Source organism: Ornithorhynchus anatinus, chromosome X5 (genome assembly GCF_004115215.2).
Source record: "Ornithorhynchus anatinus isolate Pmale09 chromosome X5, mOrnAna1.pri.v4, whole genome shotgun sequence".
NCBI classification, from domain to species: Eukaryota; Metazoa; Chordata; class Mammalia; order Monotremata; family Ornithorhynchidae; genus Ornithorhynchus; species Ornithorhynchus anatinus.
In genome coordinates, this window is record NC_041753.1 from 2,363,204 (window position 1) to 2,390,857 (window position 27,654).

General features: G+C 48.5%; 2 protein-coding genes across 2 annotated transcripts; both read left to right on the plus strand.

The window, feature by feature from the left end:
• Positions 1 to 9,093: 9,093 nt before the first annotated feature.
• LOC107547505 (butyrophilin subfamily 1 member A1-like) lies at positions 9,094 to 16,677 on the plus strand. The gene is made up of 7 exons (XM_029055486.1): positions 9,094 to 9,628; positions 9,945 to 10,292; positions 13,047 to 13,328; positions 13,977 to 14,057; positions 14,624 to 14,995; positions 15,098 to 15,124; positions 15,705 to 16,677. Exons 1-7 carry the CDS (start codon positions 9,541 to 9,543, stop codon positions 15,965 to 15,967), a joined length of 1,461 nt encoding a protein of 486 aa, XP_028911319.1. The 5' UTR covers positions 9,094 to 9,540; the 3' UTR covers positions 15,968 to 16,677.
• A 4,725-nt stretch (positions 16,678 to 21,402) lies between these two features.
• On the plus strand, positions 21,403 to 26,783 carry LOC114808013 (butyrophilin subfamily 1 member A1-like). Its single transcript, XM_029055261.2, has 4 exons — positions 21,403 to 21,466; positions 21,708 to 22,055; positions 23,802 to 24,086; positions 26,105 to 26,783. Exons 1-4 carry the CDS (start codon positions 21,403 to 21,405, stop codon positions 26,380 to 26,382), a joined length of 975 nt encoding a protein of 324 aa, XP_028911094.2. The 3' UTR covers positions 26,383 to 26,783.
• Positions 26,784 to 27,654: the final 871 nt, after the last annotated feature.

Consider the following 27,654-nt stretch of genomic DNA (forward strand, 5'->3'; position numbering starts at 1 on the left):
TGGAGTAGAAACTGTAAGAACCTGAAGACGATAAGCATAACCACCAGGAGAGGGACTGTTCCAAAGCAGAAAGTCCCCAGTCTCCATGCCTGTAAGTCAGCCCTTGCCCAGAGTCGAGCTATCAGTTCCCAGATGGACAGCCACGGCCACAATTGATACTAACTTTTCTGGGCAGCAACTGTGCTCAGCAGCACCAGTGCCCTCTCAGACGGGCACAGTGCGGATGTGGCACTGATAGATAGTGAGGGTGGGAGAGAGATGGTAAAAACCTAAAGATGATAAATGTCCACCTGGTGAGCCAGAAGTGGGGTGACCCCACTCCCCCAAGACCTCATTTTCCTAGGTCAGATCAGGGGAAGATCCCAGAGCCAAGAGAAACATCTTATTCAGTTCCCTGTCTTCCTACTGCCTAGTCCAGTTTGCCCACAAAGGTTGAGGGAGACTGTAGCATCCAATGGACAGATCATTGGCTAGAAGGTTCAGGAATAGAGCTGGTGGCTGCCAGTGGTGAAGGAGTGGGAGAAAACAAGTAAATTAAAATCTGTGGAATGTGCAAATGTTTCAGTGAACACCATTAGTTACAGCAAAGTCTTTGTTTTTATGGTATTTGTCAAGCATTTCCTATGTGTCAAACATAATTCTAAGAGCTTAGGTAGGTGCAAGTTAATTAGGTCAGATAGGCTCAGTCAAATACCAGTTCTAGACTCTGCAGGGTGTCTGGATGATTCTTCCCACCCTGGACCCCTCCCTGTTGCCTGTCCCAGGTCACCGCCTCTTCCTTCTCCAAAGGCAAGATAACCACTGAGCCATCACTCCTCCTTTTGAGAACATTGAACAAGCCAGAGTCTCTGGACTCCAGCAGTGACATAGATGGCAGGTTTCCAAGGCCCCTCCATGTCTGGATCTGTCATCCCCTTCCTCTTCCTTCTCCTCCAGATGACTATGCTGGGCTCAGGTAAGACTTTCCTTTGTTTCCATATCTCGTTATATAAATTTCCTGTGTACTCTCATTCTCAACATTATTCCCCAGAGAGCAGAGTTTAGCAGATGGCAATCTCTACCCTCTATCAGTTCAGAATGCCTTGCTGAGCTCTGCCACTTGTCTGCTGTGTGACTGTGTATGGTAACTTCAATTTTCTGGGCCTCAGTTGCCTTATCTGTAAAATGGAGATTAAGACTGTGAGCCCCATGTCCAACCTGATTAGCTTGTGTCTACCTCAGAGTTTAGAACAGTGCCTGGCACATAGTAAGGGCTCAACAAATACCATAAAAAAACAAAAAGAATCCCAGACCGTGGCATAGTGAATAGAACATTCACTATGTTGGGAAGCAGGGTGGCTCAGTGGAAAGAGCCCGGGCTTGGGAGTCAGAGATCATGGGTTTGAATCCCGGCTCTGCCACTTGGCAGCTGTGTGACTGTGGGCAAGTCACTTCACTTCTCTGTGCCTCAGTTACCTCAACTGTAAAATGGGGATGAAGACTGTGAGCCTCGCACGGGACAACCCGATTACCCTGTATCTATCCCAGCGCTTAGAACAGTGCTCTGCACATAGTAAGCGCTTAACAAATACCAACGTTAACATGGGCCTGGGAGTCAGTAGATCACGGGTTCTAATCCTGACTCTACCATTTGTTTGCTGTGTGACTTGGGCAAGTCACTAGCCTCTCTGTGCCTCAGTTGCCTCATCTGTAAAATGGGGATTATGTCTGTGAGCCCTATGTGGGACAGAGACTGTGCCCAAACCGTTTTGCTTGTATCTATCCCAGCACTTAGTACAGTGCCTAGCACAGAGTAAGAGCTTAACAAAAGCTACAATTATTATTATTATTATTATTATTATTAAGGAATGTTAAGAGGCCATCTGGGTCAGCCCTCTGCCTCCAGGCAGGTGTGCAACTAGGTCAACCAGAGCCAGTGGCTTCTTTTGAAAAGATCTCTTGGAACAGAGACTCTCTAGACTGTAAACTTGTTGCAGGAAGGGAATATGTCTGTTATATAATAATAATAATAATTATGGTATTTGTTAACCGCTTACCCTGTGCCAAGCACTGTTCTAAACACTGGGGTAGATACAAGGTAATCAGGTTGTCCCATGTGGGGCTCATAGTCTTAAACCCCATTTTACAGATGAGGTAACTGAGGCAGAGAGAAGTGAAGTGGCTTGCCCAAGGTCAAGAGTAGCAGAGCAGGGATTAGAACTCATGTCCTCTGACTCTCAAGCCCATGCTCTTTCCACTAAGCCATGCTGCTTCTCTACTGTACTTTCCCAAGTGCGTAATACAGTGGTCTACGCAGAATAAGTGCCCAGTAAATAAGATTGATGACAGACAGAGGGTGGACAGGGGATAATTCTGCCCTTCCCCTGGGGAGATGGGTCTTGCCCTCTTACTGAAACCTCAGTGCCAGTTCCTCTATGACTACCTCTCTTTGTTACAGCTGAGTTTACTGTGATTGGCCCTACCAATTCCATATTGACCTTGGAGGGGAAAGAGGCTGAGTTACCCTCTCACCTGGACCCCAAGATAAGCGTGGAGGATATGGAGGTGAGATGGTTCCGATCCATGTTCTCCCAGGTTGTGCCCGTGTATTAGGAATGGAAGGACCAGCCCGGAGAGCAGATGGAGGAGTATCGAGGGAGAACAGAAATGATGAGAAACGCCATAGCCGAAGGGAGTGTGACTGTGAAGATACACAATCAGAGGATCTGATGAGGGACAGTACTGCTGCTTTTTCCAAGGGAACTCATCTTATGAAGAAGCCAGTCTGGAGCTGCTGGTGGTAGGTGAGTAGTTCATTTTTCCTTGTAATTGTTCCCCTTTGTGACCAATGGGGATGTTTCTCTCTCCAACTGACCACTGCAGTGTCTTATCTCTTTCCAGAATTCCCTCCAATCACAGAACACTGCCCAGTGTCCTCTCCTTCTGCCCAGGGTCCTGTCCTGCTGTCCCAGCCCCTGCTGGTCCACGGGCTTCACTGCCAATGAAATGTTTCCTTTGAACCTTTTTTTCTGTGTCAGTCTCTTCCCGGATCTCTTTCCAGTCTGGATTCCGGGGACAGCCTGTAGTTTGGGGCTTAGCCCAAGTACCTCCCCCCACTCCCAACCTTCTCCTGGTGATAAGGGGTGATCTACTGCTGCCCCTCTCCCCACTCCTTCCCAGGGGGAAGCACTGGCAGGATGGACACAGGGAGCGGGACCCCAAGGGGAAGCAGTGGTTCCAGGTTCCATAGGGATAGTGGGCTGGAACAAACAGTCGAAACTCAAGAATGGGGAGAAGGGGAGAGAGACCCTCTCACTGAGAACACAGCGCTTTCCCTGGGGAATCACGAGAGGCTCCTTCTCCTCCCTGACCCCACTGTCCCCTCAGGAAACTCTCACCCTTTGCCCCTCCTCATGGTGGCTCTGAGCTCTCTGTGCTCCCAAAACCAACAGGCTCCCAAGCCCGCCTCCATGCAAAGAGGAGGGAAGTCCTGAAGTCCCTGACCCAGATCTGGGCTCCAAGCATGGCTTGGACCAGAGCATTGCTGGAATTCCTGGACATACCCCCTCCCTTGGGGTTCTAACTCCCACAGAGCTCAGGGAAATATTGGATTTGTCCTATATTTCCCCCTTATGGAATTTTTTTGAATTCTGTTTCAGTTCCCCTAACAATGGGACTCTCTCCCTGTATGGTAGCTCTGGCTGTGATCCTGCCTGAGTTAGACCTGGTCATCGTTGGAGGCCTTTGTTACATCTGGAAATTTACACTTTACTAAGGTAAAATAGCAAGAATATTTCTGTGATATCTCTGTTGCTGCAGACAAAAGCAGGAATTAGAAACCGGGGTGGGGAAAGCAGACATACAGGTCAGAGATCAGAGCTCCCATTTGCTGGAGAAGGCACCAGCCCACAGCGCCAACCTCCCACCAACGAACCATGACCTGATATTCTGTTTCCCCCAGAGAAGGGACTGACCCATCCTGTGTCTGTGCCAAATGTCACTCAAAGAGGTGAGGAGACAATAGGGAGGAGAGATCCCAGTCCCCACTGCTCTACATCAAACTGGAACCCACCACACCCCATCCTCTTCCTGCCACCACCTGCACCCTGCCAACCAGTTTCCCCAGTGCAGTGATGACTCCAGCAGAGCGTGGAGATCTGAGCTGGGAGATATCAACTGATAACAACCAACTGCTCTTCCTGGAGATTCTGGGGTCAGTGGTCACCATTTCAGATCAACGGATCACTTCCTAGGCAAGGGAGAATTTTTCCTAGGGAGGCCAGTCCCTGGCTGCAAGGCCCAGACACAGACCTCTGCCCCCCGCCCCCGATCTCACCACATTTTGTCCTCTCCCAGCCTACCCCCAGATCCCCTGTCTGGAGTGGTCCTGACCTGTTTTCTGTTCTTTTTCAGTGAAACTCCAGGACAAGTTTAGGAAGCTCTGTGTTTCCTTCATTTCTTTTAAATTCCTCATGTTGGTGTTTTTGCTTCATTCTCCCAATCAATCACTCATTCAATGGCATTTATTGAGTGCTTACTGTTTACAAGTAAGTAGACTTACCACCCCTCAAGAAGCTTACACTCTGAAAGGAGCGATACAATGTAATCTCTTTTTGGGCAGGGAATGTCACTGTTTATTGTTGTGTTGTACTTTCCCAAGTGCTTAGTACAGTGCTGTGCACACAGTAAGTGCTTAATAAATGCAATTTAATGAATGAATTAATTAATTTAAAATGAACTACAGGTAGGGGATGCAACAGAGTATAGGGAAGCAGTGAAGCCTAATGGATAGAACAGAGGGCTTGGAGTCAGAGGACATGGGTTCTATTCCTGGCACTGCCATGTGTCTGCCGTGTGACTTTGGGCAAGTCACTTTACTTCTCTGTGCCTTAGTTACCTCATCTATAAAATGAGGCTTAAGACTGTGAGCCCACATGGGACACGGACTGTGTCAAGCCTGATTAGCTTGTTTCTACCCCAGCACTTAGTACTGTGCCTGGCACATAGTAAGTGTTTAACAAATACCATAAAAAAGTATAAAGATTTGTACATAGATGCTGTAGGGTTGGGAGTGTGGTGAGTACCAAAGGGCTTAGTGGGTGGGGCTAATTGCATAAAGAGTAAGGAGAAGAATTAGAGTGGGAAAATGAGAGTTTAGTCAGGGAAGGAGACTTCCTGGAGGAGATATGATTTTAGTAGGGCTTTGTATATGGAGCAGAGTAGTGGTCTGTCAGATATGAAAGGAGAGGGAGTTCCAGGCAGGAGGGAGGATGTGAGCAAGAGGTCAATGATTAGAAGAGATGATGGTGAGACGAGGTTGAGAAGCAGCGTGACCTAGTGGAAAGAGCATGGGCTTGGGAGTCAGAGGTCATGGGTCCTAATCCCGGCTCCACCACTTGTCTGCTGTGTGACCTTGGGCAAGTCACTGAATTTGCCCAGTTAGATTAGATTAGACTGTAGCCCGTCAATGGGTAGGGATTGTCTCTATATGTTGCTGAATTGTACATTCCAAGTGCTTAGTACAGTGCTCTGCACATAGTAAGCACTCAATAAATACTATTGAATGAATGAATGAATGAACTTCTCTGGGCCTCAGTTACCTCATCTGGAAAAATGGGGATTAAAAAATGTGAGGCCCACGTGGGACAACCTGATTACCCTGCATCTACCCCAGCCCTTAGGACAGTGCTCAGTACATAGTAAGTGCTTAACAAATACCATAATTATTATTAAGATCCACCAGTTGTGTACTGTGTGACCTTGGGCAAGTTATTTAACTTCTCTGTGCCTCAGTTACCTCATCTGTAAAATCTGGATTCAGACTGACTGTGTCCAGCTTGATTATCTTGTATTTGCCCCAGTGCTAAGTACAGTGCCTAGCACATAGTAAGCTCTAAACTAAAAAATGATCGGTTAGAGAAGGAGAAGGAAAGTGAGAAGACATAAAGTTGTTCAGAAAATTGGGAGTAGGGTTTGGGGGCTGTGGACGATAGGAAGCAGTGCCTAGAGCACAGGCCTGGGCGTCAAAGGATCTGGGTTCTAATCCTGGCTCTGCCATTTGCCTTCTGTGGGACTTTGGGCAAGTCAATTAACTTCTCTGTGCCTCAGTTTCCTCAACTGAAAAATTGGGATTCAATAATTGTTCTCCTTCCTACTTAGACTGTGAGTCCCCTCTGGGACAGGGACTATACCCAGGCTGTTTGTCTTGTATCTACCCTAACATTTAGAATAGTGGCACAAGGTCAGCTCTTAACAAATACCATTCAAACAAAACAAATCTGTGGTTGAGGTAGGTAGTGGAAGTGGATTATAAGGCACCCAGTCTGGTGATGTCTCCTTTGCCTATTCCCTTACAGGGGAGTGATTAGGCCAGTTAGATGCAGACATGAATAATAATATTAATAATGGTATTTGTTAAGTGCTTATTAATGTGTGCTAGCCACTGTACAAAGCACAGGGGTAGATACAAGGTAATTGGGTTGGACACAGTCCCTGTCCCACATGGGGCTCACAATCTTAATCCTCATTTTAAAGATGATGTATCTTAGGCACAGAGAAGTTAAGTGATTTGCCCAAGGTCAAACAGCAGATATGTGGCAGAGCCAGTATTAGAATCCAGGTCCTCTGACTCCCAGGCCCATGATTTATCCCCTAGGCCATGCTACTATTTTCTGTGGGTGACAGCTCCCTCCCTCTCATGGGCCTGTGTCTAAAAGGGGCCTCATCAGCCTCCTTCTGACTTGTGACTTCTCCCACTTCTATCTCCCCTCCCACTGTCTTCCACTGCAGGGGACATCCAGCTGGGCACATTGCTACAGGACAGCATGTCCAGCCCTAGGGTCCAGTGACATTGTTACTGCTGAGCTCAATCTTGCCCAGCTTATCTTTCCATCCTGGGGTATCCCACAATACACTGCTTCTCCTGTGGCAGGCTGTGCAGGGGCAGCTGGTTCTGCTGTCTCTGTGTGAGTGAGGAGGGAAGGACATGGGGAAGGGGAAGTCTGTTTGCTCCCCTCCCAGGTTCTCGGGGACCCCTCAGCTTGCAACTCTTCCCTTGGGGCCAGAGGAATAGGTTCTGGGGGTCTCACAGATAATGGCCTTGCTAACCCTTGGGACCCTGAGCCCCCATTGCTCTGACCCTTGGATTCTCTCTGCAGCAGACATCACTCTGGATACAGAAATGGCTCATCCCCACCTCGCCTGGTCTGAGGATTGGCAACATGTACTGTGAGGATACACACCAAAGAACCCTCCCAATATCCCTGAGAGATTTGATATGGAGTCCTGTGTGCTGGGTCCTGAGGGCTTCACTTCGAGCAGTGGAGGAGGAAAGGGTGATAGCCACAGAATCACCGTGCTACTTCATCAACATCAGTGGAATTTTTTGAGCTCTACTATGTGCAGAGCATTGTAGTAAGCACTTGGGAGTGTACAGTCCAACAGAGTTGGTAGCCGCCTTCCCTGCGCTCAACAAGCTTACTTTGGAGACAGGTTTCATTTCTGTCAGGTTTTTGTTTTGTTTCATGATTAAAAATGCTCTAGAATCTAAAATAGAATGAGATACTGTTTTTCAAATGCGTGTGGTAAAAATTTTGCATTCCAGGCTGGCAATGGCAGCTTCCCCAGTACAGTTCAGATTTAATGCTTACTCCCAGGTGGGATAGGGGTGATATAGCAGCATTTGACAAGAGGGAGATGGGAGAGATGATGAGAGATGCAGCCGGGTCCAGGCCTACAGAAGAAGGTCCAAGCTTACTTTCTTTCCCTCCCTGGCTGCCTCTCCGCTTGGGAAGAAGCAAGGCCTAGTAGAAAAAGCATGGGCCTGGGAGTCAGAAGACCTGGGTTCTAATCTGGGCTTTGACATTTGACTGCCTTGGTCAAGTCATTTTACCTCTCTATCCCTCAGTTACCTCATCTGTAAATGGGGATTAAATCCTTCTCTTTCCTACTTAGGCTGTGAGCCCCATGTGGGACAGGGACTTGATCCAACCTGATTAATTTTGGCCTACCCAGCACTTAACGCAGTGCTTGGTATGTATAAAGCGCTTAACAAGTACCATAACACAAAAGTACCATAGTAGTACAGGTGAAAGTAGCATTTAAAGGATTTGGGAAACCATTGGTTTGACCACTACCTGGGCTTCATGGCAGCCGGTCATTAAGAGACAGAACATCAAGCCACAGTTCCTTTGTAGAATCCTCCTATTGCCACCAGCCCCTTCTCTCACCTCCCCCACCCCAGGACCATTCAAGGATGGGTCAAGTGGGGCCAGGGAAGTTTTGAGGAGGAGAGTCCAGGGCACAGTTAAGGGATGAGCCTGTAGGGCATGAGAAAGTGGGTGAGGAGACTCCAGAGAGGCAGTTGAAAACAAGCTCCCCACTCCCACCTTAATTCCGGCCCCCAGTAGGGAAGCAAAACCAAGACAGGAACTGGCTCTGCTCCTGCAGTGCCGCGGAGGAACTGAGCCTTAATGGGCAGTCATGACTGGCGAATCCCTTGATGAAAGTGGAAGGGTGGTGCCCAGTGATTAATACTGAATGAACCTGCCCAAATGAAGCAATTTAAATGCTGTCTTGGTCCAGCTCCTGTGCAGAGGGAGGATAGGGGGATGGCCAGGTGGGTGGGGGAGGGGGATGCAGCGTCTTCCCCACCTCATGGGGAACCCCAGCTTCAGAGCTTGGAGGGAGAGGGAAGCTCCTCCAGATCCCATGACCCCCAACCTTCAGAGCTGCCCCCAAAGTTCCCTTCTACGGTGGCTATCAACTATGGTGGGTGGGGAGGGCGGACTAAGTCTTGAACCCTGAGACTCAGGGGTCGCTCCAAAACAGGAAGCCCCCAGCCTCTGTGTCTATGAGCCAGCCTTCTTTGGTTCATCTGGCCTCCCCCAGAGCTGAGCTATCAGTGCCCAAGTGTTCAGACTATGGGCACAACTGATAACAGCCTTTCTCGGCAGAGGCTGCACTTAGCTGCTCCAGTACCCTGTCAGAGGGACACTGTGGGGAAGTGGCACTGATAAATAGTGAGGGGGTGGGGTAGAAACTGCAAGAAGATGATAAACATCCTTACTCTCGATGACACCACCCTCAGAGCTGAGAGCGGGAAGAATCTGCTCCCCCAAAGTCTCCTTTCCTGGCTCAGGCCAGGGGAAGATTCCAGAGCTTAGAGAAACATCTTATCCCTGCTCCCTGCTCCACTGCTGCTTGGAACCAGTTGGCCCACGATGGTTGGCAGAGACTCTGGTATCTGATGGACAGAGCATTGGCCAGAAGGTTCAGGAATGGAGGTAGTGGCTGCTGATGTTGGAGTGGGAGAAAACAAGTAAATTAAAATCTGTGGAATGCAAACGTGCTTTGCCAGAAGCCATTGATGACCGCAAACTGCTTCTGCTTTGGTTCCAGTCCCTGCAGAGGTGTCTGGATGGGTTTTCCCTCCCTGGACCCCTCCCTGCTGCCTGTCCCAGGTCATCATCCCTGCCTGCTCTAATGGCGAGATAGCTACTAAGTCACTGGTCCTTTTAAGAGGGACATTGAACAAGCTGGGATCTCTGGGTTCCACCAGCAATGGCATTAATGGCGAGTTTCCCAGAAGCCTCTGTGAGTGGATGCCTTATCCTCTTCATCCTCCTGCAGATGATCATGCTGGGCTCAAGTAAGAGTGTCATTCATTTGTTTTGTTCCTTTGTTTCGTTCCTTTCCTTTTGTTTCGTTCCTTTGTTCCATAGTCCTTTGCTCTATGGGATCTTCCCAAGAAAATAAAATTCCTGTGCATCCCCAATCTGAATGTTTCTCTCTAGAGAGTAGCACCGAGGAGATTATCTGTCATTTCTCATCTCAGGTTGCCTCTGGTGTCTTCAGAGGGTAAACAAGGGGAGGTTCTCTTCCTCCCCCATGGTCACACATCTCTCTCTCTCCTACTGACAATCTGGCACCAGCTCCATCCTTTCTGTCTATTTCCTTTGTCACAGCTCAGTTTTCAGTGATTGGACCTGTCAAGCCCATCCTGGTCCTGGTGGGGGAAGATGCTAAGTTACCCTGTCACCTGGAGCCCAAGACAAGTGCGAAGGACATGGAGGTGAGATGGTTCCGAACTCATGCCTCGAATGTTGTGCACCTGTGCCAGAACGGAACGGACCATCTTGGAGAGCAGTTGGAGGGATATCGAGGGAGAACAGAATTGTTGAGAGATGCCATTGCTAATGGAAGTTTGGCTGTGAGAATACATAAAGTCAGAGCCTCTGATGATGGACAATATTGCTGCTCTTTCCAACATGGCTCTGTATACAAGTGGACCACTTTGGAGCTGCAAGTGACAAGTAAGTGGCTGGGTTTGTTCTTTGGTTGCTTCTTACTGAGACCAGTGGGGGGAGTTTATCTTATCTCAGGCTATCCTCCTTTTTAATGGTATTTGTTAAAATAGCATTTAATTTTATTATGGTATTTAATGGTATAAAATGGTTTAATGGTATTTGTTTATTATGTGTCAACTACTGTTCTAAGCACTGGGTTAGATACTAGTCAATCAGGTGGAACACAGTCCCTGTCCTACATGGGTTTCACATTCCACATAGGAGGGACAAAAGATATTCGATCCCCATTTTATAGATGAGGCAGTTGAGGCAGTGAGAAGTGAAGTGCCTTGCCCAAGGTCAAACACCAGGCAAATGGCAGAGCCGGGATTAGAACCGAGGTCCTCTGACTCCCAGACCTGAGCTCTTACCACTAGGCCACACTGCTTCTCTGCCCAGAATCCCCCCTAGCTCCAGGACCCTGCAGAGTTTCCATTCTTCCCACCCAAGATGTTAACCTTCTGCCCCCCAGCCCTCTCCTGGCCAGCGGGCAGGACTCCCTGGTGCAACATTTCTATGGATTCCTTTCTTTATGACAGTCTCTTCCCAGTTCTGTTTAGCTTGGGGCTAAGATGTGGCTTAGGGCAGGACAACCCCCTCACACCTACTGGACTGGTCTTTCCCCCAGAGACATTTGTGTTGTCTAATATTTGGGTTTCTCCTGACCCAGGGGCCATGCAGTGTTGGGGGAGTACCTGGATTTTATGGTCCCAGACCAGTTTGGTCAGGGTGGGCAAGGCCATGTCTGGGTCTGGTTATGTTCTATCGCTGTAGGGACCAGTCAAGGGTCACATGGGGCCAGGAAGGGTTAGGTTAGGTGGAGGTGGGGTGAGGTAAAGTCAGAGCTGGGTTGGTGCAGGGTTTCGGGGTGTCATAGAGTCATAATAATAATAATAATAATGTTGGTATTTGTTAAGCGCTTACTATGTGCAGAGCACTGTTCTAAGCACTGGGGTAGACACAGGGGAATCAGGTTGTCCCACGTGGGGCTCACAGTCTTAATCCCCATTTTACAGATGAGGTAACAGGCACAGAGAAGTTAAGTGACTTGCCCACAGTCACACAGCTGACAAGTGGCAGAGCTGGGATTCGAACTCATGACTTCTGATTCCAAAGCCCGTGCTCTTTCCACTGAGCCACACATCTTCTATGAAAGACGGCTCAGTATTGTTTCCATCTATCAGATTTGTTTCCAGGAGGATAAGATATAGAAGAGCAAGTCAGTGACAAGTGTTAGGGTATAAACATAATGAATAAAACAAAAGTAGACAGTCCAATAATCAATTAATGGTATTACTGAGGCCCTATGGTATGCAGGGGAAGTAGCATGGCAGTGTGGCAAGAGTAGCAGCTTGGGAGTCAGAGGTCATGGGTTCAAATCCCAACTCCGCCACTAGTGGGCTGTGTGACTTTGGGCAAGTCACTGTACTTCTCTGGGCTCGGTTACCTTGTCTGTAAAATGGGATTAAGACTGTGAGCCCCACATGGGAAAACTTGATAACCTTGTATCTACCCCAGGGCTTAGAACAGTGCTTGGAACATAGTAAACGCTTAACAAATACCATCATCATCATTATTATTGTTATGCAGAGCACTATACTATGCACTTGGGAGAGTGCAAAGAAGCGTCATGACCTAGTGGAAAGAGCCTGGGCCTGAGAGTCAGAAGACCTGGGTGCTAATCCTGGCTCTGCCACTTGTCTGCTTTTTTGACCTTGGACAAGTCACTTAACTTCTCTGTGCCTCATCTACAAAATGGGGATTCAGACTGTTAGTTCCATGTGGGACAGGGACTATATCCAATCTGACTAGCTTATGTCTATCTCATTGCTTAGTATAGTGCCTGGCACATAGTAAGCACTTAACAAATACTACAAACATTATTATTATTACAATACAACAGAGTTGGTAGACACATTTCCTGTCCACAACAAGCTAGAGGGGGAGACTGATATTAATACAAATAAACAACTTACAGTTATTTTACAATATTTACAATAAATCTGTAACTGCTTCCCACATGTGTACTAACAGTTTCTGAAGAAAAAGCATGAACGTGAGTGACTTGACGAGGTTAGGGGTCCCAAACACAGAAAACATGTGTTCTGGTTGCCATATTCATTCATTCATTCATTCATTCATTCATTCATTCATTCATTCATTCAATAGTATTTATTGAGCGCTTACTATGTGTGGAGCACTGTACTAAGTGCTTGGAATGTACAATTTGGCAACAGATAGAGACAATCCCTGCCCAATGATGGGCTCACAGTCTAAACGGGGAAGACAGACAGCAAAGCAAAGCAAAACAAAAGAAAACAAAAAAACAAGACAACATCATCCAGATAAATAGAATCAAGAGGATGTACACCTCATTAGCAAAATAAATAGGGTAATAAATAATATATACAAATGAGCACAGTGCTGAGGGGAGGAGAAGGGGGAAGGGGGAGGAGCAGAGGCTGGTGTGGGGGACAGGGGAGAGGGAGCAGAGATGGGAGAGCCCCGGCAGAGGTACTGACAAGGTTCCCTTGGAAGGAGTTGGGAATTGTGATAGAAGAGTGCAGAGAACAGATGATTCAAAACAAGGCATCTGGGCCAGTAAAATGAGAATGAGAAAGAATTTCCACCCCAGGTGAGGAGTCTCTGATGCTCCATTCAGGCCTGGGGACCCACTCAGGGTGGGGGCTGGAGAACTCAGGAAGACCTCTCATTCCCCAGCTCTGGGCTCTGACCCTCACATCCGCATGGAATGGTACAAGGGTGGAGGAATCTGGATGGAGTGCACATCGGCCGGATGGTACCCGGAGCCTGTGGTGCGGTGGAGAGATGCCAGGGGACAGACGGTCCCCGCCCTTTCTGAGTCCCGACCCCGAGCCAGAGATGGCCTGTATGGAGTGGCAGTGTCCTTGGTCGTACGAGATGACTCCGTGGGGATGGTGTCCTGTTCCATCTGGAACCCCCGCCTTGGCCAGGAAAAGAAGTCGTCAATTTCCATAACAGGTCGGAATGATTCCCAACCATAGACTCAGAATTCAGGAAATCTGTTAGAAAGTCTTTAGCAGGAATCTGAGGAAAGATGGACCATTTCTCCCTTTCAAATCTCTCGAACACTTAGTCTCTGTCCTGGGATTCAGGGAATGGATTTTACCCAATTTGATCCTTTCTCCCTCATATTCTAACCAGAATGGCATTTGGCCCTCTGCATTCCCCATCCCTGCAGTAAGTGCTTGGGAGAGAACAATAGATCTTGTAGACATAATCTCTGCCCTCAGGAAGCTTGCAATCTAGGGGTGGAGAAAGACATAAAATAAACTACAGGTACAGACCCAAGTGCAAAAGAAAGGGAGAACAGGATGGGGAGATGAGCAGTTAATCATGGAAAGCTTCCTGGTGGAGATAGGAATTTAGTAGGGTTTTAAATCTGTCAATCAGTGGTATGTAATGAACACTTACTTTGTGCAGTTCATGTACTAAGCTCTTGGGAGAGTACAATACAACAGGATTTTGAAGATGGGGAGTGGCGATTGGTCAGATATGAAGGGGGAGAGAGCTCCAGACTGGAGGGTAGGTATTAGCAAAGGGTGGACAGGGAGAGAGTCACGGCCCTGCACAGAGGAGGGAAACAGCAGTGATTTGTCCCTGTTTCAGCTCCCTTCTTCTGGAACACCCAACCTTGGAAGATGACTCTGGCTTTGATCCTGCCTGTGCTGGGACTGGTCATCGCTGGAGGCCTTTATCTCCTTTGGAAATAGTACAGGGAAAATGGTAAAGGAAGAAGAACGTGCCATGTAATCCAACTTCCTGCTGTGGATGGTTGGTCGCCAGAGTGGACAAGGGGTGAGGGCAGATGGACGGAGGGGTCGGTATTTAGTGCCAGCAGCTTAGAGAAGATTCACTATCCCATTTCCCATCCCTCTCTGTGCCATGATTCTTTATTTCTTTTTAACTCTATTTGTTAAGTGCTTATTATGTGCCAGGCACTATATTAAGCACTGGGGTAGATAGAAGATATTCAGGTTGAACAAATCCATGTTCCACGTGGGGCTCATAGTCTTAATATCTGTTTTACAGATGAGATAACTGAGGCACCTAGAAGTGACTTACCCAAGGTCACACTGCATCAAGTGACGGATTAGAACCCAGGTCCTCTGACTCCTAGGCCCAGGCTCTTTCCTCTAATTTCAGTTTGCCTTTCAGTTTCCCCCAGAGACATGTTGGACCTTCCTTGTAATTGTGCCAACACAGAACAGGAAGAAATATAGGAATTGTGACTCCAGCTCTCTTGTAGAAACCTTAAACTCACGATGTTCCTGCTATTAACCTCACTACCCTCATCCTGCCCTCATCCTGCTGTCAAGTTCCCACCAGTGTGGGCACATTCCAAGCAGAGCATGGAGACCTGAGCTATGAGAGATGCTGGTGGATAACAACCATCTGGCTCTTCCTGAAGATTCTGGGGAGAATGGTCACTATTCCAGAATCATGGATCATTCCATGGACAGTGGAAATATTTTCCAAAGGGCCAGTCCCCTGCCGCATGTCCTTGACAGAGACTTCCCCTGCCCCACCCCATCCCCATCCCCTTCCATCTCATACCCAGTTCCCCCGGTCTGAAGGGTTGTTGACTAATTTCTGTTCTTCTTCAGACAAACTCCGGGATGAACTCAGTAAGTTCTGTGTATCCTTCATTTTCCTCCATTTCCTTAAATTGGCATTTGTGATTCCTTCATCCACTCTGGTGATATATTTTCTCTTTCTCTTCCTTGCAGTGCAAAGACAGGCCAAGTTCCATACAGGTAAGTGACCCTGATATTTTCTGTGGTCTCAGCTCTCTCCTGCCCTGGAGAGAGCTAGCTCCATCCCTGAGACAGACCCAGGTCCATTCCCAGAACCTTCTGTGGCCTCTTCCTCCTCCTCCTCCTTCTTATCTTGTCAGGGACCCAGGAAACTCCTGGAATGGCTGGACCAGAGTAGGGGAACACACGGGAGCTGAAACCCTAGACAGGAATAGGGGATCCCCAGCAGAGACCGGTGGACCCTAGGTCTTGAGCCTGAGGTCAGGGACAGAGTGCAGCGTGATGATGTCCCCCTCTAAGTTTTGCTGGAGAGAGTCATGTCTCCATGTCCAGGTAGACCCTGAGTGTGGCAGTGCCCGAGGGGTCCTGCGGGGTGGGTGCCACAGCTCTGGAGTGACCTCCCCCAGCCCACAACCATCTAGACCAGCCAATGGGGTCTGGGCCCCCCATAATTCTCCCAGGGGGTTCCTCTGGCCCCACCACCCCCTCCGAACAGCCACTCCTGTTCTCCATGGTGGGGATGCTCCCGGGATCCGGCCTGCCCTGAGCTCCAATGCTCATCCTGCCACTCTCTCTGCAGCCACTGTCACTCTGGATCCAGACTTGGCCCAGCCCCTCCTCCTCCTGTTCAAGAATTGGAAACATGTAACACTGGGAGACAAATGGCAGAACCTGTCTGACAACTTGGAAGGATTTGATGAAGAGCTCTGTGTGTTGGGCCATGAGGGCTTCACCTCAGGGAGACATTGCTGGGAGATGGAAGGGGGCAGATGGCAGTGGCCGGGATCTAGGAGTTTGTGGGGAAAATGTGAAGAGAAAAGCGGTGATCTCAGAGTCACCTGAGATTGGATTCTGGGCAGTGAGGAAATGCAGAAATAACTACTGGGCTCTCACTTTTCCCCACATAACTCTCCTCTTGAGGTCATGTCCCTGCCAGTTGGTGTTCTTCATGGGCTACGAGGCAGGAGACATACCATTCTACAATGGGACTGACGGATCCGTTTACACTTTCTCCCTGTCTCTTTCTCTGGGACTTTCCAACTCTACATCAGGCTTTGGTTCTTAGATCCAAACCCCCTGACTGCCCTGTGCCTGGCAGGACTGAGGGAGACCCTTGCCCTGACCCTGCCCCCTCTGAGGAGATCCCAGTGACACCCCCACCCCACAGAGATAAGACCAGCCTCACTGGGAATGTGGAACACTTTCCTGGGGGCAATGCCTTATTACTCCCAATTCCACCAACGCCAGGGTCCCTTCTGCCCCTTAAGGGAGCATCCCAACAACTGCCCTTTGCTCCCTGCACGGGTCCCTTCTGCCCCTTAAGGGAGCATCCCAACAACTGCCCTTTGCTCCCTGCACCTCTCCGTCCCCCATGGCTGAAGCTGCCTGTGCTCCTCTGCTACTCCCCCCGGGGCAGGCCCAGCCTGGGGGATCTCTGCTTGCCTGCTGCTGCTGCTGCCACATGGGGAGGTTGGAGTTGGAGACTAATACTGCAATCCCGATGGGGATGGCAGTGCCCTGAAATGTGCGGCCTAATGGAAAAAGCAAGGACCTGGGAGTCAGAGGACCTGAATTCTTATCCTGACTCCATCACGTGTTTGCTGTGTGACCTTGGGCAAGTCACTTAACTTCTCCGTGACTCAGTTACCTCATCTGTAAAATGGGGATTCAACGCCTGTCGTCCTTCCTACTTAGATTGCGAGCCCTGTGTGGGACAGAGACCTTATCTGTCCTGATTGTCTTGTTTCTCCCCCAACGTTTAGAATAGTGTTTGACACATAGTAAACACTTAACAAATTCCACAATTATTATTATGTTGCGGTTCCAGTACACAGTCACACCTCAGGGCAGACACCCGGTGGGGCTGACCCCTTCTCTTGTGGCGGCACTCTGTCGCCCTCTGCTAGCCATTCCCTCAATAACGAGCGTGAGGAGAAGCAGGGAAGGATCCACCCAAGGAGAAGCCAGTGTCGGGCCCAGTGGCCTGAAATGGGGAAGATCCAGTGTCCAGTATCCAGGGTCCAGTGTTGAATGTCCAGTGTCCAGTCTTGGTGTGTGTCTGTTTCATGCTGCCACAGCGGGCTGACCTCTGTTGGTCAACCTGAAAACTACAGATTGCCGAAGCCTTTAGCAACATCACTCCTTAGGGGCTCCGACGACGAAATAAAAAGCTGATGGGCAAGCTACAAAGCCTATCGAATGGAGGGAAGATGAACTCGGTGTCATCTGGAATTTCCCTAGCACCAGAAAGCTGCCCTAAGGGGTGAAACTGACCGGAACTCGGGAAGGAGGAGTTGGTCCAAGTGGCTTTAATTAGATAGGGTCTGTTAATCGTGGTGGGTTTTGACATCAATTAAAGGGAATCTTGGTTGCCTGTGCAGAGAAGTAGCGTGTCCTACTGGATATAGCCCAGGCCTGGTAGTCAGAAGGAACTGGGTTCTAAACCCAGCTCCATCACTTGTCTGCTCTGTGACCTTAGGCAAGTGATCTAACTTCTCTGTGCCCAATTTCCTTCATCTGTAAAACGGGGATTAAGACTGTGAGCCCTACTTGATAAGACTGTATCCAACTTGATTGTCTTGTAACCACCCCAGTGCTTAGTACAGTGCCTGGCACACAGTAAGTGCTTAACAAATGCCATTTTTTTTAAAGGTGAGCAGCCAATTGGTTTTGTGGGAGCAGAGTGACAATAAGGAGTCAAGGATGATACCATATGTTTAGGCTTTAGTTACTGGGAGGGTGGTGGTGTTCTTAACAGATATGGATGTCTGTCTTCCCCTCTAGACTATAAGCTAATTGCGGGCAGGGGATTTATCTGTTGTTATATTTTACTCTCCCAAGCACTTAGTACAATGCTCTGCACACAGTAAGTAATAAATACGATTGAATGAATGAATGAATGAATATGGGGAAGTTGGGAGGAAGGGAAGGGTCAGGAGGGAAGATGAGAAGTTCATTTTTGAGAAGGCTGCAGCAGTTGAACCATAGGGCTAAATTCCTGTCTCCGGGTATAGAGACTTCCCTGTCTGTATACTCCACTGTGACCAATCACACCCTAGCCAGGCTAACGACCTTAGCTCACTAGCACCGGAGGGGTTGGCAGTAAGTAATAGGAAGCATTAATACTTCCCATATCGCCTGGTGCTACCTACCGGAGGGGTTGAGTGAACAATAAGGCCAAACAATTGGACCCAGAATGAGAAAATTGTAATGGGTCTTGTCCCTTGATCCTTTTTCACCCCAAATACAGCCAACGGAAAGGAAGAGGATAGGGAAGTAGAAAGGTATATCTTGGGAGGAATGTCCACGAACTCTTGGATGTAGGTTGGAACTCTGTCTCACCAATGTGAGCTGGGGATGCCCACTCTGTCAGACCTGGTGTGGCACCGAGAGACCTATTGGACGACTTCATTAGAGTTAGGAGGAGTGAGTATTCTAGGAACTTGACCTGGGAACTTGCAAGGAAGCCCCTTTGGGATGGTTTTGAGAGGTAGCCTGTTTGACGTTACTTGTTTGAGAGGTAGTCCGTTTGGGGTTTCCTATTTAGAGGTAGCCCATCTGGGATTAATTGAAAGGAAGCTCATTTAGGGTGGTTGAGAGTACTTGTGGTGGTTTGTGAGGCATCTCCTTCCCAGTTTTATCAGCTGCTAGAAGTGGGGTACCATGCTGACTGGTTTATTTATTGCTTATTAGTCTTGGAAGAACTTTGCTCCTGAAGGTTCTTTGTGTTATCATCTTAATAAAACTGCTTCCATCACCCATAACCCCAAGTTGGTGAATCCATTTCCGACCCTCCGATCTGCAACTCAGAGGTTACCTGGCAGCTGATTGCACCCGGTGATACCCACTCATGCCCACCCCACATGGGTTTGAACTAGTCTTGGTCCTACAGCTTTTTCAGCTGTTGCTTTCATGTTATTCATCAGGGTCAAGTTTTTCTTGTCCATAGGTACATCTGACTTAATTGTTCCCCTGAGGATAAATAGTTACTTTATTGAAAATTTTAAATATTAACTCTCCTCCCAAATCCTAGTTGTTAGATTGATTCCAGCTTATTCCTGATTCTTAGGTATGAAGCAAACTGAAGAAAACACAGAAAGAGGTCAGTGTATAAAATCTGTTACCACACAAAGTTGTGCATGATAAAAATAGCAGTTCAAGAGGGGCTTAGACTGGCCGATGGGCCAGTAGTTCATGAGGGGACACTAGGGGGAAGATTGTGGGTATTGGGTAGTACGTTCCTTACTATTATTATTATTAGTAGTAGTGGTAGTATTTTTTCTTTTATTATTTGTATGGTATTTGTTAAGCACTTACTATGTGTCAAGCACCGATCTAAGTATTGGGGTAGAAGTGAATTAATTAGGTTGGACATAGTTTCTATCCCACAAGAGGCTCATAGTCTAAGTAGGTTCTGCCCAGAAGCCTGGTGGACCTGGTCCTCTGAACTGATAGGGAATAGGTGCCCTACTGAAAGTTTCAGATATTATCTCTCATCTCAAATCTCAGTGGCTAGATCGATTCCAGTTTATACCTATTTCATAGGTATAAAACAAACCAAAGGGAATCAACATCTTCATACAGAAGGAGGTCAGCATACGAAATCTGTTACCATAGGAAAATGCGCAGGCTGAAAATATCAGCAAGTTCAAGAGGGGCTCCAATTGACCGATGGGTTAGTGGTCCACGATGGGATCCGGGACTTGATTGTATAAAGTAATGGCTGGGGTCCTGAGCTTCCAGTAGAACGCCCCCGGCTCAAAGGGGCCAAACCCCCCAGCAGCCCAAAGCTGGGCTCTTGGGCGACACTCGGAATTCGGCCGACCTCAATTTTCAGGAAGATAGGCTGTGAGTTCCAGGAATACAGCCAGCACTGGTCATGTGTTCCATTTCCTACTGGAGAGCTTCTCTTTCATTTCCAACCACCCCTGGTGCCTCTTTTCCCTGACTACAGAGATGATCCAACTACACGCAGGGATCAGATTGGAGGAGAGACCCTACTACTCCCCCTCCCAACATTCTTCATTCCAGCCAGGTTTGTGAAGAATGAGATGGGACTGTCCCCAGGGTGGGGCAAGGGTAGGGTGGTCGACCTAGACTTTGCCCTCTCCCCTCACCCATGGCTGGGGAGACATTGTATACCTAGAAAAGTCTTTGTAGTCCCAGGTGCTGCCTGACCCTGGGGTGTGCCCTGCTGGGCAGACTGGGAAACCCTTCAGGGAGAGTTGAGGCTGCTTAACCCAGGAAATCCTCAGCTCTTGCCTGCAGTTTCACTTTGGGAGACAGAGAAGAGAGAGGGGGCTTCTGGATACCCCTGGATGGGCTTGAGACACTCCTCAGGGACGGGGATCTGGTCACCTGGAGTGTCCCAGAAATCCTGGGAGAAACACGGCCTCTGCCTCCTCCCTGTGGTCACTGGAAACTCCCATAATTACCCAGGAGTCCAACATTGATGGTGATATAGGGAGGAATTCTTCCATATATTCTGTGCTGGGGGGTCTTTGTCCTGTTGTGAACTCTGTGTGAGGATCAAGTGACTGGGTACTCTCCTCCCACCATTTGTTTTATGCCTCACCATAACAGGGTGTAGTGGGGAGTCCAGTCCAGAATTCAATCTGTGCCCTGTTCTGCTTTCACTTTCACACTGTCTGAAGGGGTAGCAGGAAGGATGGAACATTCTGGTTTCAGCCATTCTCTGTGGGGAGGGGCTGGCAGGAGCCTCTGGGGTCAGAGATCACTTAAAAATCCCAGGCATTTGCCCAGCTCTTGTCAGGCTCCCACCACCACTGACTGGAATCTGGCAGGCAGAGATATTGGAGCCCCCAAAGTCTCTAAGGCCCCTCAGTCTCTGATCTCAGACCACCGGTCCCCAGGTCCGTGAACTGCAGCATAACCCTGGCCGAGGGGTTGGAGCCCTGACTCCTGCTGCCCATGTTGGAGTCAACAGTAGATCCAGGTTGTCTTCCTTATTCATCCTGAGGGGCAAAGACTGTGGGAGATATGGAGGAGGCCAGCTGTGTTGGGGATTGGGATCTGGGCTCTTGGTCATGGAGATTTTGTTTGGGAGAGAGGATGTCACAGGTGACCAGGAGCTGAATATCTTCCTGATTCAGGTCCCCCAGCCTGTCCTCCCTGGATCCCTCCCCTGCTGCCTGTCCCAGGTCATGGTCCCTGGCTGCTCTAAAGGCAAGATAACCACTGAGATACTGTTTCTTCTGTCAGGGATATTGAACTGGGCTCCAGCAGTGCCACTGATGGTGGGTTTTCCAGCATCCTCCATGCCCAGTTGCCTGGTCCATCTCCTCCTTTTCCTCCTGCTCCCAAAGGACATGCTAGGCTCAGGTGAGACTTTCCTGACCCTCTTCCCTCCTCCGTGGGAACAGCTCAAGCAGAATTATAATTCTGTTTGTACCCCCTGTGTGAACATTTGACCATGGACCAGTCTCCCTTCCCTCTACATGTCCAGATGCTCAGCAGGAATAGTTTTGGGGTGGCTCTATTCTTCCACAGGGGGCTGTGAATGTCTCCCCTCCCACTGAGGCCCCAGTGCCAGCTTCTCTCTGATTGTCTCACTTTGTTCCAGCCCAGTTTTCTGTGATTGGACCTGACAAACCCATCCTGGCTCTAGTCGGGGGAGATGCTGAGCTTTCCTGTCACCTGAACCCCAAGAGGAGTGCTGAGCACATGGAGATCAAATGGCTCCAATCCCAGTCCCTGAACATTATACACTTGTATGACAATGGGCAGGACAATAATAATGTTCAGATGGACAAGTATCAAGGAAGAACAGAGTTGGTGAGAAATGACATCAAGGAAGGGAGGTTGGCACTGAGAATATCTGAAGTCAGAGCCACTGATGATGGACAGTATCTCTGTATTTTCAACGAAGGTCCTCTTAGTGAAGAAACCACCCTGGAACTGCAGGTGGCAGGTGAGTCACAGGTTTTCCCCATGAACAATAGGGAATGTTTCTCTTCCAGTTTCAGCGACTCCATCACGTATCTACTTTGTGACCTTAGGTTCTTGTGCCTCGTTTTGTCATCTGTAAAATGGGGATTAAATACTACTTCCTCCTATCTAGACTGTGAGCTCCATGTGGGACAGGGGTCTTGTCCAAACTGCAAACCTTGTATCTACACCAGTGTTCAGAACAGTGCTTGGCACATAGTAAGCTCTTAAAAAATACCATAAAGAAAGAAGGAGACATTTGTGTTTTCTGTGACACTCATGTTTTTCTGACCTTTGGGACTGTGCAGGGTTGGGGCAGAATCAAGTTCTGGGTGGTTCTGGTTGGGGTAGGGCATGGCCCTGTCTGGATCTGCTTATGCTTCATCATGGTTGGGACTAGTTGGGGGGCAGTCACCTGGGTTCAGCGGGGGTTGGGTGGAGGAGAGGTGAGGGCAAGGCTGTTGGGGGCAGGGCCTGGGGGAGCTATAGGGGTCATCAGAAGATTGTAAGTATATCCTTTGATTGACAGCTCAATTCTGTATCCATCTCCCACCTGCAGTCATCAGTGAACCTGCTAAGTCAATCTCATTCTGTGCATGTGTAATGTGTAAAAGAACAGCTTTGTTTAAGTATACCAAGACTGTCTTTCTTCCCATTTCTATCAGAACTGTAGCAGGGAAGTCTAGACAAAGTACTCCTAGTCAGTGACAAGACTGAGTACAGATATAATGGATAAAATGATGGTAGGTAGTCCAATAAATGCAATTCAGCTGTATATCTGGGTACTAAAGGAGGCTGTTGGGAAGACAGCTCCTAGGAGGGAAGTAGAGGCAGAAATAAGGAAGGAGGAGTTCAAATGAGAAGCAGCAAGGCTTAGTGGAAAGAGCCCAGCCCTAGGAGTCAGAGGACCTGGGTTCTAATCCTGGCTCTACCACTTATCTGCAGTGGGATCTGTTTGCTGTGAATAAATTTCATTGGAGGTTCTTGAGGAAGGGAGTAATATTATTAATAATAATAATGATAATGATTATAATGATACTGGTAGTATTTGTTAAGCATTTACTATGTCCTAAGCACTGTACTAAGTGCTGGAGTAGATAAAAGTTAATCAGGTCCCACTTGGGATTCACAATCTAAGTAGAAGGAAGAACAGATATTGAAACCCTATTTTAGAGGTGAGGGAACTGAGGCCCAGAGAACTGAAAGGACTTGTCTAAGGTCACACAGCAGGTACGTGTCAGAGCTGGAAATAGAATGCAGGTCCACTGACTCCTAGGCCCGGATCCTTTCCACTAAGACATGCCGCTTCTTGGTGATGTAGTCTGAATGGCACTGTGAGAGACTGATCCAGGCTACAGAGTGTGGAGGTTGGAGTGAAGAGGGGAGGGGCCAGTAAGGAGGAGTCTTAAACAGGAGTCCAGATGGGTGAGAGCTAGAGTTGGGACCAGGCTTTGGGCCATGAGTGAAGACAAGAAGGGGCAGATACCAGAAACAAAGTGGAGCAACACAGTGGACAGGGCTGGGGGGAAGCCCCTTTGGGAAGAAGAAAATTGAGGTCTGGAGTGAGGGTGTGAGTGAATTAGGAGGTCCAGAGAAAGGTATAAACAGAACCCGGGACCCTCCTCTGACTCAGAATTTCCATTCCAGATGTTGTTATAAATGATGTCCTGATGTCCTCTCAGCTTCAGAGCAAGGGTCCAGGAACTCAGGTAGATCTCTTCCTCTCCAGAAATGGGCTCTGACCCCCACATCCGCCTGGTGGGGCATGAGGATGGAAGGATCCGGCTGGAGTGCTCCTCGGCTGGATGGTACCCAGAACCCCAGGTTCTATGGAGAGATGCCAGAGAAGAGACATTCCCATCTCTGTCCAAGGCCCTATCCCAAACTGCAGATGGCCTGTTTGGTGTGGCAGCGTCTGTGATCATCCAAGAAGGCTCCATGGGGACTGTGTCCTGCTCTGTCCAGAACTCCTGCCTCAGCCGGGAAAAGATATCAGCCTTCATTTCTATATCAGGTTAATGATGTTCCAAATCACAGAGCCCAGAAATGGCATTTATTTATTTATGTATTTATTTATTCATTCATTCTGTGGTATTGTTAACCCCTATGCATGCAGAGCAGTGTGGAAAAGCCTCCTGGATGAGGTGAGAATTGAGGGATGTAGTCTGGTGGATTTGAAACTGAAAGAAGAGTCAGGCAGAGGGAGGACTGTGAGCAACGGTTTGGGAATGGGAATGTAGGAAATGAAGTAAGATAGAAACTTAGCTTGGAAAGAGAAAAGAGTCTGACTTGGGGAGAAACTTGTCAAGAAAACTGATATCAAAGAAGGAGAGAGCTGATTAGCCAGAAGCTGTGATTTGATGAGTGGGGGAATGGGTTTAGAGGGATGGAGAGGCAAAAATCATACATCCTCTTATTGGTCTTTCCCAACTAAGCCTTCATTTCCCCTACTCCCTCTTCCTTCGGTGTCATCTATGCACTTGGATCTGTGCCTTTTAAGCACTAGATATTTACCCCCCCCGCCCCCCAGCCCCACAACATTAGGCAAATATCGTAATTCATTCTAATATCTCTCTCCATCTCAAGACTGTAAGCTCCCAGTGGGCAGGGGGTATGTCTATCAACTCCGTTGAATTGTACTCTCCTTTGCCCTTAGTAGAGTGAAGCAGCGTGGTGCAGTGGAAAGAGCACGGGCTTTGGAGTCAGGGCTCATGAGTTCGAATCCCAGCTCTGCCACTTGTCAGCTGTGTGACTGTGGGCAAGTCACTTAACTTCTCTGTGCCTCAGTTCCCTCATCTGTAAAATGGGGATTAAGACTGTGAGCCCCACGTGGGACGACCTGATTCCCCTGTGTTTACCCCAGCGCTTAGAACAGTGCTCTGCACATAGTAAGCGCTTAACAAGTACCAACATTATTATTATTAGAGTGTATTCATCCAATAAGTGCTTCATAAATACCATTGATTTAGTAATTAATTGACTGTAGAAAGATGATCAGGTCCACACACTCTAGCAGGAGAGGATGGAGGCAGGAAGGCCAGGAGGAGACTGAGGCTGTGGTCTAGTCAGCACATGATGAGAACCTGAACTGGGGGGAAAAATGGGGCAGAGCCAGGAAATCTTGTGAAGTAGGAAAAGACCAGTTTCTCCCTCAAGTGCTTCCTGGCAATGACTCTGGGTTTGCTGCATCATTGTCCCTTTGGGCTACCTGTCCTGAACCCCATCTGGGATAGGCAGGAATAGCGGTTTAATAATTGTCCTTGCTGTGGATCTGCCACTGTTTTGGGAGTCGTTAGCCCTAAATCCTGGCTTAAATAGCCTTTGGTGACATTAGTCATTCAATCAATCGTATTTATTGAGTGCTTACTGAGTACAGAGTACTGTACTAAGCACTTGGGAGAGTAGTAGGCTGAAACTCCCTCTAGATTGTAAGGTCTCACTAGACTGTATGCTTGTTGTGGACAGAGAATGTGTCTATTATATTGTCATGTCATATTGTCCCAAATGCTTAGTATAATGCTCTGCACACAGTAAGCACTCAGTAAACACAATTGTTTGATTTATTGAAGGGTACTTACCTATGGATTTCTTCCTAGGTTTTTTCTGCCCCTTCTCTGAGCTTGGGGCTCGCTTAAATGTCTGCTGCAGGGCCTCAGGAAGAGAGTGAGCCAAGGAATAAATCAACCAATTGTATTTATAGAGCACTTACTATATGCAGAGCACTGTACTAAGTGCATGGGAGAAGTACAATACAACAAAATTAGCAGTCATGTTCCCTGTCTATTACGAGCTTACAGTCTAGAGAGGGAGACAGGTAGTAACATGAATAAATAAGTAATTTATAATATTTGATTTAAAGATATGAACATAAGTGCTGTGGGACTGGGGGTGAGATGAATATCAAATATCCCAAGATCACAGATCGAGGCACATAGATGATACTGAAGTGCAAAGAACCAAGATGATTATTCTCTAGAAGGGTATAACCCATAAACAAGGGAAGGAAATAAACTCTATTTGACCCTGTTTCAGCTCCCTTCTTTCACAACGCCCACCCCTGGATGGTGGCTCTGGCTCTGATCCTGACTGCACTGGGACTGATCATCACTGGGGGCCTTTATCTCATCTGGAAACTACGCAAGGAGAAAGAGGAAGAGTGTAAGGGGAGAAAGAACCAAGTCATAGAAGCAAAGAAAGAACGTGAGGAGAAAGAGAGAACACAAAAAATCAATGGTAACGGAACAAGAATTTTGTTGTTTGCCCCAAGTCCTGCTGGGAATGCAGGTGGCCAGAGTGTATACAGGAAGTGAGTGAACCCACAGGTAGGTCAGACCCCAGATCTCCCAGGAGCCTAGAAAACTCCCCAGGATCAGAACCCCCATCCCTCTTCATCCACGCTTCTGACAGCAGCCTGTCACTGACCTGGAACAATTTTCACACAAAGGGAGGATGACAAGAGTCAAGCGCCACCTCCCACTTCTCTAGTAGAGACGGAATCCCACCACTCCCCATCCATTTCCTGCCCCCACCCCATCCTGCCATTCAGTTCTCAGTGCAGCCACAATCCCAGTGGAGTCTGGAGATCTGAGTGCTGGGAGAGGCTGACCTATAACAACCAATTGGCTCTTCCAGTAGTTTCAGGAATAGTGTCACCATTCTGGGTCAATGGATCATGCCCTGGGCAGTGGGGGATTTTTTCCAGGAAGGCCAGTCCAAGACGCAGACTTGCCATCTCCATCTCATCCCTTGTCACCCCTAGTCCTCCCCATCTGGAGGGTCCCTGACTTATTTCAGTTCCTTTTCAGAGAAACTCCAAGATGAGCTCAGTAAGTTGTTTCCTCCAACTCCCTCTTTTCCTTCATATTGACATTTGTGATCCATTCAATCACTGTAGTTATGTTTTCTCTCTCTCTGTTCCTTTGCAGGATGGAGACGGGTCCAGTTACCCCCAGGCAAGTGACCCTGACAATGTCTGTAGTCTCAGCTCCCTCACCTTGAGGGGTCCTGGCTTTCACTGGCTCTATCCCTGAGAGCCAGACCCAAGGTTCTTCCCAGAACTCTCTGCTCCTCCTCTTCCTGCTGCTGTCAGAGGCCCCAGGAAGCTCCTGAAATAGCTGGAGCAGAGTGTGGGGACACACAGGAGCTGAAGTCCCAGGCAGGAATTAGGGATCCCCTGTCTGGGAATTCTGGATCTTTGGCCTTGGGAGAGGGGCTGATCATAGGGTGATGAGGCCATTTACCATGTTTTGATGGGGAACGACTGTGTCACCACCTCCAGGTGGGTTTTGTGTGAGTGCAGCAGTGCCTGGTGAGTCCTATGGGGTGGGTGCCACAGGTCCGGAGTGGCTTTCTCTGCCCAGAACCTCTAGGCCCGCCGATGGGGTCTGGGCCCCCCATATTCCCAAGGGGTTCCTCTCGCCCCGTTGCCCCCTCTGGACAGCAGCACCTCTTCTTCATGATGGAGATGCTCCTGGACTGTGTCCTTCGCTGCCGGTGCTCTCGGGGTCTCCTCTGCCCTGAGTCCCAAGCGCTCAGCCCAGGTTTCTTTCCGCAGCCGACATCACTCTAGATCCAGATACAGC